A 14,209-nucleotide genomic window follows, 5' to 3' on the forward strand; every position below is an offset into this window, starting at 1 on the left:
TTTTGCCACAGCTTGGTAAAAGGGACCCTAAATTTCTTCTGATACGATCAAAAGACAAGACTGATTTCACCATTATTGAGAAGGTTAGTTATAAATTGGAATCCAGCTTGAAAATATTAGGGGTAATTTAGACTGTAATCTAACATTAGAATCACATGTACATCAACTAATACGAATGGACAATGAGAAAACTTAGACGAATTAGAAAAAGTTTGACATGAATGCTTCATATTGATTGTGCAGGCCTTCATTTTATCTAAATTAGATTAGTGCAACATTACGTATACAAGATGTACAAAAGCCCTGTTAAAAAAAAAACCACAGACAGTGCAGAATGTTGCAGTAAGACTGATTTACTCAAGTAGGAAATCTGATAAGAGTGACCCCTTTGTATGTTCAGCTTCAATGGTTACCTATACAGGCCAGAGTATTGTTTAAATTATATTGCATGATTTGGCAAGGAATATTCTTGTCTACATGATTCATTTACTTGATTTTTCATGTGTCTTCCATAAGCATTCTTTACGATCTTTGAATCAACTATATTTTCCAGATTCTAAAGGGATAAGATGAGAGAGACTTTTTAATTCCCTCTTTTCTTATTAGGCAGCTAAAGCTTGGAATGTACTAATTTCATGCTATTTAGGAAAATAATAAAAACTACTCTTTTTTTTTTGTGAATGTCACTTCTAAACTGATCTAATCTAGATTGTATTTACAGAATTTTGTTTTTTAAATGTGTCTGGTCCTAGGTGTTTTACCTAGCTTTTCTTGTTTGTGATCTGCTTTGAACTCATTGGGTATTAGCAGAATATAAGAATAGATTGTAATGTATAGAAGCTTCACAGTCATATTCTGTATAAGCTGAGGGTGCTTGAAGCATGAGTAAGAGTGCTAGTTGACTTAGCATCCAGGAGGGATCTCTTGGAATGAATCATTCTAAAGGAACAAAAGGCCATTTTGGTAAGGACTAAAACTTGGGGGGCCAAGCAGGGCCGTGCCAAGGGTCTGCGGCGCCCCCCTGCAAGGGATCGGGTGCCGCCGCCGCCCCCCCCCCCATATAGATGATTGCTGTCCTCTCTCCCTTGCCCTCCCGCTCCCATGTCCCTACTGCCCGCCCTCTTCTCCCCCCAACAAAATCTCTTTTAAATTTACCTCCATCCGGCTGGCAGGGCAGCGAACGGCGCAGCGTCAGTGAAGGAGGCGGCGCTCCTGACGTCTCTATTGGTCTTCCCTTCGCTCAATGCCCCTTCTTCTGACGTCAAGGAAATGACGTCAGAAGAAGGCGGGACATTGAGCAAAATCAAGACTAGTAGAGACGTCGGGAGCGCCGCCTCCTTCACTGACGCTGCGGCGTTCGCTGCCCTGCCAGCCGGATGGAGGTAAATTTAAAAGAGATTTTGTTGGGGGGAGAAGAGGGCGGGCAGTTGGGACATGGGAGCGGGAGGGCGAGGCAAGCATGGCGCGGCAGGGCGCCCCCCAGAGGACGGCGCCCCCCTGCCACGCTTACCTCGCTTACCGCATTGGCACAGCCCTGGGGCCAATGATGAGTTGGTTGTCAGGAATGAAACCCAGTGTGGTTATGCAAGCCTAAGTGCTAGAACATAAAAGCTGCCCTACTGGGTCAGACCAGCGGTCCATCTAGTACAGTATCCTGTTTCCAACAGTGGCTAATCCAGGTTACAAGTACCTGGCAGAGTTCCAAAAAGTGGTAAAATTCCATTCTACTTAATCCCAAGGTTAAGCAATGGCTTTCCGCAGGTCTACCTAACCCTTTCTTTGTTACATGTGAAAGCAATTTCCTGGGTCTAGACTCTAATCACACAATTTAAGACACACCTGACCTCTTCCATTACAATGCAAACACTTGACCAATTTTTGTAGAATGGCGGGTCCTTAGCAGCTCATGATTTTCTCCATTCCCAGTATCCCAAGTGTGTTATAGCAGCAGACACCATCGTCTTTTATATACACTGCTTGGTGATCCTTCCAACAGGTACTACAGTGGAAAAGACCCAGATTATCCAATGAGGTTCTTAAGAGCTCTGATGTACTGCTCATGCACCAGCAAATACATGTCTCAGAAGTATGCTCTATAGCTGTCGGTCCCCTCAGGCCGTGACAATAAAAAAAACTCAATGGACATTATTCCTAGGTAAAAGAGATAAAAGGTCTCAGTAGGGATTGCTTTTTGGTGGAAAACCGCATTAGGTGGTGGAGATTAGAGACTTCAGAGATGACTGTTTTGTGGCTGCCAAGTCCTTGTAGCTGTCGCATAGACTGGAGCAGTCTGAGCTATTTTCCACACCCTTCCTATTGTCACTGCAGATCACCACCTTAGTGTGCTTGTAGGCCACCGACCATGCCTTGTTCCCTGGGCAGTGGCTCTTTCTACCATTTACTATAAACACTCCTGGCATGGTTTTCTTCTGGATAAACAAGCAGGTTCTGTGGAAAAGAATAGATAATTAATATTAATGTAAAGAGAACTAAGATAAAGATATTTCAAATATAAATGTGTTGGAAGGCAATTAGACAGATTTGACAAGTGACAGAAGGCTATGTCCTAATTATCAGAAGAAAGTGACTTTTTGGAAGAAGGCAGTGTAAAAAGCAAATAATGTTCTTGATTTAATAAGAGCATTGTACATAAGAACAGATGATGTGACATACTGGTTCAAAACAATGACCATCAAACCCAACATCTTGTCTCTGATGGTGGCTAGTCCAAATCACAAGTACTCAACGGTTCGTACTAGAAGGAAATTTAAGTCCACTCCTCCTGTCCAAGTGAAATACCAAGGGGCCTTCTATCCTGAGTGACCTAGTTACCAAAAGATTACTACTACTACTACTACTTACTACTTATCATTTCTATAGCGCTACTAGACGTACGCAGCGCTGTACACTTGAACATGAAGAGACAGTCCCTGCTTGACAGAGCTTACAATCTAGAGATTAAAGGAGAAAAGGAATTTGGATACTCAGCTACTATCTGTCACAGAAGAGAAAGAAGTTGAAGAACTACAAGTGTAGGAGGTGTTAACAAGACACAAGTGAAAAGAAGAGTAAAGTGCATCAGCAAAGAAAGAATCCCATACACAGAAAGGGAATTCATTAAAGAGTAGGAATTACCCATTCTCAGAGCTCAGGAAGACACCAATGGACCAAAATGGGATACTGGGGGTCAGGGGGTACAATTTTAGGATTCATTGATATATAATGGAGGCAGTGCATGCAAATCAAGTTAATGTATTTCAAGATGGATATCCTGAAAACCTGACTGACAAGGGGTACTCCAGGACTCAACTTCAGAAACACTGAGCTAAGATGTCAGTTCGGTTTGGAGCGAAGGCAGCCATTAAAAGCTCAGTGAAATTGTCTTCTTTAAAATTACATCTGCTGTTTGCTAGTCACTGTGGTATATGGAAACTTTGCTCACACAGAAAGGTGTCTATTTGCCAGGATTTCTGTTTTTATCAAGGGACCAAAACAATCTGCAGCATTAAGCTTTTCTACTCGAACTTCTTGCCACACCTTCCAAATAGTACGGGAGTTAGCTATGTTTGTTTTCAGTATTTGCTTGTTTACTTATTCATTAGTTTTGTTAAAAGTTTTGTCTATTGTGTTGATTTGTTTTGTAATTGCAGACAACCTTAAATTTATCACTATCAAAATGTATTACATTTCTTGATATTAAATATTGGTCTCAATCAGTGTTTCTTATTAGGGAACTCTCCATTTAATTCTGATTTTAACTATTGAGGAGGAAAAGACTTCAGATGCCAATATGGTCGCAAATTAATTGCAAAAACTGTGCAACATCATAGTCATAAAAACCTCCTCCTACCTTTACCTTTTTATTTATATAATTTTTTTAGATTTTCAATTTTTAATTTCTTTTGATATCTACTCTCAAAAATTGAATGTACGAATTTGTTTCCTCTATTTAATCACATAACTTAGTAGTTAAATATTTATCAATGGAAAGCAACTTAACTGAACCAGCTCTTGCTGCTCAACGGAGCCACTCTGTTCCTCCTCAATAGTTAAAATCAAAATTAAATGGAAAATTCCCTAATAGGAAACACTCATTGAGACCAATATTTAATATTGTGGCATTTAACAGAACAAACGGGTATTTATAGCCATTTTTTCATATTGTTACATTCCTATATTCTCTTGTATTTTATATAAGAACATTGCAGTACAAATATCACACAGCTGCTTTTTAAACATCTCCAAGAGTTGATTGTTGAGTTTATTGTCTGACACTGTAAAAGAGGTGTCTTCTCTTTTCAATTTGTATTTTTTGTTTTTATAAACCTAATTTTGGTGTTTCTGCAAATTACATCTGCTGCAACGATGTCTGTTCAGAAATTCTAAGCTAACCTCAAGTTAATCAATATTAGAACTCAAGAGAATTTTTTAGTATATTGACAAGTACACTGTGTATTATCTGTCCTACAACTCTTTGAGATGTCAATGTTTTTCTCTGCCCCCAAATGAATCATTCTCCGCTGTCAGATCATTAAACATTTTCTTAGGGCTCAACTTTAATCTGTAGCCTGCCAGTACATCCAGTGGGCTTAATGCATGTATAAATTCATAGAAGGACACTGTTATATTAGATACACCGTTTTTTTGTGGTTTTCAAGGATTTTAGTTACAATGGATTCATCATCTATGAGCTAATAGTATATTTATATTTAAATCTTTTTTATTGACTGAAAGGTCAATACATATGAACAGGAAACATCAACTTGTACACAAATCTTATACAAGAACATCAGTCAGTATTTCACAGTCAATGAAATTTCTTTTTATCCCCAGACACCCCAACCCCGTTTCTTATCCCTCTGCCTTAAATCTGTTTATATTTAACCATTGCAGTTGATATTGACAGAGACCACACATACTATTTCAGAGCGTATAATAATAAACAATCTTATATCATGGAGTTGTCAAGTTTCGCTTCACATTCCACAATGAATCATAGTGTAACTCTTTGATCCGCAATTAACCCCTTTCTCCTACCTTTCCCAGTTATCAAACCCTCCCTCCCTGCCCTCCCTTCTCTTCAAAATCTAGGATACTTTCTGACAGTCTGAATACAAGCTGTTGTCACTAAAAGTTCAACAGGTAACTCTTTGAAGCATGTGGTAATGTCTGTATAAATGGGTTCCATTTCTTTAGGAATTGCTGCAAGTCTGATTCTGGCCTGCCTTGACACATCTGTCTTTCCAAACGCATTAATGCCACCATTTTCATTCTCCACACCTGTGCTGAGGGACCATCTGGGGAAAGCCAATCTACAAGAATTGTTGCCTTCGCTATGACTATGGCCCGGTTTATGAATGCAATGCAGCCTCCTGGGACCGGGGCATTCACCTCAGGATTACCAAATAGCAGCAACGGGGAATATCGCCAATCTATAGCCCACAATTTAGAGACTTGTCTCAGAATGATCTTCCAAAATTCCTCCACCTGTACACAGAGCCAGAACATATGCCCCAAAGTCGCTCCCTCCTTCCCACACTTGGGGCATTCTCCGTCTGGGGAGGCTCCCATGTGAAACGCTCGCCGTGGGGGAATGTGTAGTCTGAGGGCAAATCGATACTGCATCTCCCAATGTGCTGATAATAAGGAGGATCGTTGGATTGTCAGGACATGTCTTTTGAACATGTCAGACGTTACTGTGATATTCAAGTCACTCTCCCATCCCCCAGCATATTTATCATAGTCCAATTCCAGCTTATGATCTTTGATGTGTCTGTGATGGTATTTCAAAGGCACTTTCTGTTGAGAGTTGAATGAGAATGCCTCCGCCACTTCCACTTGGACATCTTCTGTTAGGTCTTCCCATTCCAGGCTAGACACATAATGCTGTAGCTGCCAATAGTGGAAATAGTCTTTCGGAGTTATCAGCTTTGACCTTTGAAGATCTGTAGATGATTTTAGTTTCCCTTCCTCTGTTAGTATTTGTTGAAGGTAGATTATTCCTTGGTCTTCCCATCGTTGAAACATCGTGTATAAATCTCCGGGAGGGAAGTCTGGATTCCCCTTCAATGTCAAGTATGGAGTAGTTTTATAAGAGAATTGATGCATTCTGCAAATCCACTTCCAGGTTTTTTGCGCAGTCTGTAAAATGTTAGTGGCCGCCAAAACTGGGAATGTTCTCTTACCCAAACCATGAAGGGCACTACTGAAGTGGAAGGGTTTTAATAAGTTTTTCTCCATTTGAGTCGCTGAAAAATCTGAAGTGTTACGGAACCAGTCATTGATGTGTCTCATTGCACAGGCCACCGTCATATGCCGCATGCTCAGCACTCCCATTCCCCCATATTCTTTTGGTATCTCCATCACTGACTGAGGCAGTCGCGGTCTTCTCCCCTGCCAGAGGAATTTCTTTAGCATTACATTCAACTGCTTTTCATCTTTACTAGAAAGGTATAATGGCAAAACTTGAAAGATATACAGCCAGCGTGGCACTATCATCATGTTATACAACGCTATGCGTCCCGAGAGAGAGAGAGGTAGCCCCTGCCAATGACCCAGCCTTGTTGCTGTTTCAGTCAGCAGTTTTTGAATGTTCAGATTATAGAGTTGGGATAAGTCGCTCGGGATCTGTACCCCCAGATATTTGATGGCGCCTGCCGCTCTACGTAATGGGAATTTAAATCTCTTCATGTCATCGGGGCTGGACTGGATGTGCATAACACTAGATTTCTCTAAATTGACTTTAAAGCCTGAGAGTTTACCAAATTGGGAGACCCTGTTTATCAGCACACTCAGTGACGTTGTTGGTTTAGAGGTCATTATCAATAAGTCGTCTGCAAACGCTAATGCTTTCACTGTCTCTCCCCCTACCTCTACCCCAGCTATCTCCCTTTCTAGTTTCAGGCTCCTCAGCAGTGGTTCTATCGAGAGGAGGAAGAGGGCCGGAGATAATGGACAGCCCTGCCTCGTGCCCTTTGCTATAGAAAATTGTGCTGTTCTTGAGCCATTAATCAGTACTGCGGCTGTGGGACCCGAGTATAACGATTGAATCGCCTGATATGCCCATCCCTTGACACCTATGTGTTGTAGCACTGCAAACATGTACTCCCATTCCACTCTGTCGAACGCCTTCTCGGCATCCAGACTCACCAAGACCGCCTTTGTTTCTGTACAACTACATTGTCCCATTGCCATAAGTAGACGCCTCACATTTACTGCGGCATGTCTATTTCGTACAAAACCCACTTGCTCTGGATCTATTAATGTCGGCAACACTCTCTGAATTCTGTTTGCTAGAAGCTTGGCCATGATTTTTGTATCCACATTGATTAGTGATATGGGCCTGTAGGAGTCTGCCTGCGTTTCTTTCCTTCCTGGCTTTAAAAGTAATGTGATTAACGCTTCATTAGCATAGAGTGGGAATTCTCCCAGATCCACCACCTCTTCGTAATATGAGAGCAGAGGTCTTATTATCTGCTGGGTTAACATTTGGTAGAATGCACTAGAGAACCCATCTGGCCCCGGAGCCGAGTGTTTAGGCATCGTTTTAATTATGTCTTGTAGCTCCTTCCCTGTTATTGGTGAATTGAGTTCCTCTAACTCCATCTCACCAAGTTTGTTTAGCCCTGCCTGCTCTAGATACTGATTAATAGAGTCTGTAGAGTGGGGCATGGGCGTAGAGTATAAGTCTTGATAGAAATCTCGAAACACCTTCGCTACCTTGTCTCTTTGGTTTTGAATATGGCCCTCCTTATCCTTGACCGCCACTATTACTCTGCTTCCTCCCCAAGTTTTTATTACACGTGCTAACATGCCTCCCGATTTGTTCCCAAAACGTTGTAACCGATATTTCCTACGTATTAATGCCCTAGAGGCTCGATCTTGTAGGAGGGAATCTAACGCTATTCTTGCTGACTGCATTTGTTCTTTGAAATGTGTGTTGGGATTATTAATGTACCTGCGCTTTGCTTTTTGGAGTCTTTTTTCTAGGTTGGTGATTGCTCTAGTGATTCGCCTTTCTCTTTTTGCTGTGAAGGCTATAATTGCCCCTCTTAATACTGCTTTAGCTGCTTGCCAAAACAAGGATGGCTGGCTTTTGTGGACTGCATTAAATTTTTCATATTCCTCCCAGCTATCTTGTATGTATCGTTTGAATTCAGTATCTGCGGCTAAGTATGTTGGGAAGCGCCACCCCGCCCCGGCTCCAGATGACCCTGGATCTGTCAAGTCAATCCATGTCATCGCGTGATCTGAGACCTCTTCTGGCCCTATTACTGCGTCTGCTACCATATGAAACATGTTTTGATCTACAAGTATGTAATCTATCCTTGACCAGCTGCCATGTGCCCGTGATAAATGAGTATAGTCTCGTGAGTCCGGATGTAGAGTCCGCCACGCATCTACCAAATTTAGTGATTGCATGAATTGTGGAAGGGCTCTCGATCTCATTCCTCCCCTGCTGGCCCGTCTAGGTGTTGAACAATCTAATGTTGGATCTGCTACGAGATTAAAGTCTCCCATTATAATTAGGGGGATAGTTTTGCGGATGAGACATCTTTGGGCCACCCGCTCATAGAATGATTTGTCAAATAGATTTGGCCCATACAGTGCTACCAGCGTATATTCGCGATGTTGAATCCATAGGTGAATCAGCAGATATCTCCCCTGAGTGTCTCTTTCTATAACTTCCGATTTGGCCACTAATCCCTTGCGGATCAGAATAGCTATTCCTTTACTCCTCCCCTCAGCTGGAATCGCATGTACTTCTCCTACCCACGCCCGCTTCAGTTTCTGATGTTCCTCTGTATTGAGGCGGGTTTCCTGCAAGCAGGCTACATCCGCTCTATGTTTTTTAAGGGCTGCTAGAATTTTTGTTCTTTTGATTGGGGATGAAATACCTCCCACATTCCAAGTAAGGAACCGAACTAAATTGTGCTTAGTCATTACTATGTCCGGTTGTCGAGTAGCGATGAAATTTTATGTTTGTGAGGAACCCCGGGGCCCAGCTCCACCCGTGTTCCTTCCTATCTGTCCACATGACTCCAGTGACCTGTTCTGTTGCCCTTCCCCTTTCTATGTGTCCAACAGCGCGATGATCTCTATATGTGTCCCAGAAAGTCCTACATTTAACTTTCCCACCCATCCCCCCCTCTCTCCCGCCCCCCCTCCCCTCCCCCCCTCCCCCCTCCTCCCCTATCCCCCTTGACTCCAACCTTGCACTCCCCTCTCTTATCTTAGATCAGGTGTGCTGAGTCAACGATGGTAGGGTCTCCTCCCTCCCCCCTCCACACTTGCTATAGATAGTATCTCACTGTTCAAACTGGTTCATCTCTCTCTGCAGGAAAAAACACAGCGCTGTAGATCACTACATATTGTACTTACTATTCAACATTAGGCTATTCAGCCAACTTTCTAACATCCAACTGAGACTTGACTTCAGATTACTGAGTTTCTAGCTCTCATTGAATTAAGTTGTGCTCTTCAACTGTTGCTTCCCTCCTGTTCAGAGTTTTTATGATCCTGACATTGAAGTGCCTCTTGAGCTTCTTTTGGAGAGCCAAAGGATCTCCAAGTGCCATCCATGTTGATTTTTAATTGTGCTGGGTATAGTAGCAAAAATCGTTGGTTCCTCTCTGCAAGTTGTCTGCAAATCGGGGTAAAAGCTTTCCTGCGTTCCTGTAACGCCTGTGAATAGTCTTGGAACACTTTAATACTAACTCCATCAAAGTTTAAGGAATCCCATTTTAATCGTGCTCCCCTTAAAATTTCTTCTTTATGTACAAAATTATGTACTTTAACAATCACTGCTCTTGGTCGAGTTCCATTATTAAGTCTTTTCCCCAACCTGTGAGCTCTTTCGAGGCAGAGTGGTCCCATACTGTCAGAAAGGGCAAATTCTGATTTTAACCAGCGTTCTAATTGTTCCGCCAGTGACCGATCCGGTATCGACTCCGGGACACCTATAAGTCTCAAGTTGGATCTTCGAGATCTATTTTCAAGATCATCCATTTTCATTGCCTGCGCTTTCAATTCTTTTTGTATCTCTTGCAACGACGCCACAGCGCTAACTGCGGCGTCCTCTGCTTCCGATACACGTGCTTCAAGTTCGCCCGTTCTTTTTGTTGTTTCACCAAGCTTTGTTTCTACGCTTGTTAGCCTTTCAGCAATCTGGGTTAGTTGCGGTTCCAAAGCGGACTTTACCGCTTCTGTGAGCTGCTCGAGTTGGGCCTGATGGAACCTTGGCGCCGAGTCTGACGCTGGGCTCAGCGCCATCTTGCTTTCGCCGACCCCTCGCTGCTTCTCTGGCTCTTTTTTTGCTGTTTTCCCCGTCATCGCTCTAGTTTCGCGGATGATATAAGAGTCCATGTGTCTTAAGTTTGATTCCGATTACTTTCCTTTGTTTATCAGCAAGTCAATCCAGTTTGTGGAGGGTTCGAGGGAGGGAGGACCCGAGAGTGAAAAGGAATGCGACCTCTTCCCTCAGCCCATCACGTGACTCCGATCGCTAATAGTATATTTAATGTAAGTATTTATAATTTGTCCAGTTTATATAGTTATCTTCCTGTAAAAAATTTCCACTGTAACGGTATGTTTTTATTTTTAGACTATTAGAGACTTTTGGGCATTAAGGGGTCCTTTTTCCAGGCTGCGGCAAAAAGGGCCCTGCGCTAGCAGCGGGGGCCATTTTTGCTGCACGCTGTAGCCCTTTTTACTGCAGTGGGCAAAAATGGCTGAAAATAGCCATGGCCACGTGGTAAGATTGCTCTTACTGAATGACCATGTGAGGGGGAGCACTTACCGCCACCCATTGAGGTGGCAGTAAGGGTTCCCACGCTAACCTGGTGGTAACTGGATAGTGCATGGCACTGCCCGATTACCACTGCGCTAGAAAATTGTGGCCAATTTTCCATAGCATGGCATTAGGCTTATCGCCACTTTGTAAAAGGGCCTCTAAGCCCTTAACATGGCATTATCATGGGAAAACAGGCTACCGGTAAAAGCAGTAATGCATTTTGCAACATTTTGTCTGGTTTTGCGAACTAAGCAACTGTTAACTTTTAAAAATATTTTTGCAGAGAGTGGGCGTTCCTGCACTATCCAGCTAGCACATTCTGATTAGCATGCACTAACTGGATAAGGGAGACATAATGTGAAAGCACTTAGCACCTTCTAAATAAAAACTGGTAAGTGCTCCTGCATTAATTTTTTGTGCTAATGAAAATAGCGCACGGCCTGCAAATAAAAAAAGGCCCTAATGTACCATGTTAAATCTGGGCTTGCCATGCAGGAAAGTCCCATGTTAGAATGCATTAAGTACAGATTTCAGTGCACTATAGCAAAAAGGCCCCTTAGTTAGTTATTGGTTACCACACCCAGTACCAAAAATAGTGCTCTTAATACTAAAGCTTAATGAAGGTACATAAGAACATGGTCCATCTAGCCCAGTATCCTGTTTCCAAAAGGTGGCCAAGCCAGGTCACAAGTAACTGGCAGAAATCCAATTATTAGCAACATTCCATGCTACCAATCCTGGGTCAAGCAGTTGCTTCCTCATGTCAGTTTCAATAGCAAACTATAGATTTTTCCTCCAGGAACTTGTTCAAACCTTTTTTAAACCCAGATACGCTAACCGCTGTTACCACCTCCTCCGCAAAGAGTTCCAGAGCTTAACTATTCATTGAGTGAAAAAACATATTTCCTCCTATTTGTTTTAAAAGTATTTCCATGTAACTTCCTCAAGTGTCCCCTAGTCTTTGTACTTTTGGAACGATTAAAAAAAATCGATTTACTTCTACTTGTTCTACACCACTCAGGATTTTGTAGACCTCAATCATATCTCCCCCCATCCGTCTCTTTTCCAAGCTGAAGAGCCCTAACCTCTTTAGCCTGTCCTCATATGAGAGGAGTTCCATTCCCTTTATCATTTTGATCATATCCGTGATATCTTTTTTGAGATACAGCAACCAGAACTGAACACAATACTCAAGGTGCGGTCACATTATGGAGCAATACAGAGGATTTATAGTATTTTTGGTCTTATTCACCATTCTTTTCCTAATAATTTACTTTTTTGGCTACCACCACACACTGAGCAGAATCCTAATAATTTGCCTTTTTGGCTACCGCCACATACTGAGCAGAAGATTTCAGTGTACTGTCTAACACCTAGATCTTTTTCTTGAGTGCTGACACCCCCCTCCCCCCATGGTGGACCCTAGCATCAGGTAACTATGATTCGGATTATTATTTCCAATGTTCATCACCTTGTATTTGTCCACATTTTTTATTTATTTTATTTTTGTCGCATTTGTATCCCACATTTTCCCACCGCTTTGCAGGCTCAATGTGGCTTACATAGTACCGTAAACGGCGTTAACCGATTCCGTTGTCAACAAATACAAGGTGTGAACAATATCAAGGTGATATTATAGTAGAATGAGGTACATGTATGGTAAAGACAATTGGGGAGAGCTTAGAGAGGGAGAGGAAGAGTTAGGATATGTCCATTATGGTCTTTGGTTACGTTGTGTCACAAGAAAGAGGATCTAGGGCCTTGCTGTCACACCAGACGACAAACCTCCTCCATTTAAAACAGTAACACCTCTTTGTAGAATCTTTCCTGGAAGCAAGCAAGAAAGACCCAAGGAGGCGAATTCTAAGCTCTCAACATCCAGGCTGTGAAAGCCAGAGACTGGAGGTTGGGATGTAGAAGCGACCCCTCGTTCTGAGTGATGAGGGTTGGAAAACACTTCAATCTTCACGGTTCTTCGGAGGACAACTCCAGAAGAGGAGGGAACCAAATCTGATGCGGCCAGAAGGGTGCAATCAGGATCATGGTTCCGCAGTCTTGCTTGAGTTTCAGCAAAGTCTTCCCTACTAGAGGTATGGGAGGATACGCATACAGAAGGCCTGTCCCCCAATGCAGGAGAAAGGCATCTGACGCTAGTCTGTCATGGGCCTGAAGCCTGGAACAGAACTGAGGGACCTTGTGATTGATCTGAGTGACAAAAAGATCCACCGAGGGGTGCCACATGCTCGGAAGATTAAATTTCATCTGCCATTTGGATGCCCAGTCTTCCAATTTCCTAAGGTATTCCTGCAATATTTCACAGTCCACACGTGTTTTAACAACCTTGAATAGTTTTCTATCATCTGCAAATTTAATCACCTCACTTGTCATTCCAATTCCCATATCATTTATAAATATGTCAAATAGCACCTGTCCCAGTACCAATCTCTGTGGCAAATCCTATATAATAATTTGCACCTCCAACGTTCCATCGTTGTCTGGGTTCATAACATCTCATGACGTCAGCGTTCCATTCCCCCTCACTGCCCCGTCCTTGCGTCAAACGTAATGATGTCAGAGGGCAGAACAGTGAGAGAGAAGTGAACGCTGGAGACGAGCTGATGTCAGGATGGGCAGGGCACAATCGATGGACATGGATGGGATGCTATGGGAGGAGAGGACAGGAGAGAAGAGAATCGCAGGACACGGATGGGAGGGCAGGGAAGAGGAGAATCGCTGGACATGGAGGGGATGGGATGGGATGGGATGGGAGAGACAAAAAAATCGCTTACAAGAGAGCCTTTCTAGGGCCTGTTTCATTGTTGAGGAAATGGGCTCAATTCCACTAGTAGAACAATGTAGTATTTGTATTTTTTTTATTTGCATATATTCTTTTTTTCTGTTATATATGCTTGTGTATTACTTTAATGTTCAGTGATTTCTGTCCACCCGATATTCAGTCCACAACAGCAGGTGCCATTTGAGCTACTCACAGGTGCATATTGAACTGACCCCAGATGTACCCAAAAATTAACTGGGTGCAGTCCAATACTCAGAGTGGTCGCTGGTTAACTTCACCACATAAGGATGGGGCAGCCTTTTACTGTCCTAACTTTACATGGTTACTTAGGGGCCCTTTTACAGAGTGGCAGTAAGCCCAACGCGAGCTTATCGCTTGCTCTTTCGGGACTACCACCAGCCCAACGCAGCTGCTGGTGGTAGTCCCACCCTAAGTGCACGCCATTTCTGTGGGAAAAAGAAAACCCCCAGAAATGGCTTGCGAAGCGGTAACCTGGCGGTAATCGGGCATCGCTGTCTGCTGCCAGGTTAGTGCGGGAGCCCTTATCTCTTACCACATGGTCATGTGTGCCTGGGGTCTTTTTACTGGCTACAGTAAAAAGGGCCCTGGTGCGCAGGTCA

At 42.9% G+C, this 14,209-nt stretch overlaps 1 protein-coding gene across 2 annotated transcripts in view; it reads right to left on the bottom strand.

Annotated features, from left to right (window-relative positions):
* Nucleotides 1-1,451: 1,451 nt before the first annotated feature.
* The window catches only part of KREMEN2 (kringle containing transmembrane protein 2), a 190,645-nt gene continuing 177,887 nt past the window's right edge, over nt 1,452-14,209 (bottom strand). For both annotated transcript variants that reach the window (XM_030210192.1, XM_030210191.1), the window contains one exon: nt 1,452-2,448. In XM_030210192.1, coding sequence (XP_030066052.1) covers nt 2,208-2,448 — 241 coding nt within the window. In that variant the 3' untranslated portion in view covers nt 1,452-2,207. The remainder of the gene's footprint in view (nt 2,449-14,209) is intronic.

Source organism: Microcaecilia unicolor, chromosome 7, assembly GCF_901765095.1.
Source record: "Microcaecilia unicolor chromosome 7, aMicUni1.1, whole genome shotgun sequence".
Classification (NCBI taxonomy): Eukaryota; Metazoa; Chordata; class Amphibia; order Gymnophiona; family Siphonopidae; genus Microcaecilia; species Microcaecilia unicolor.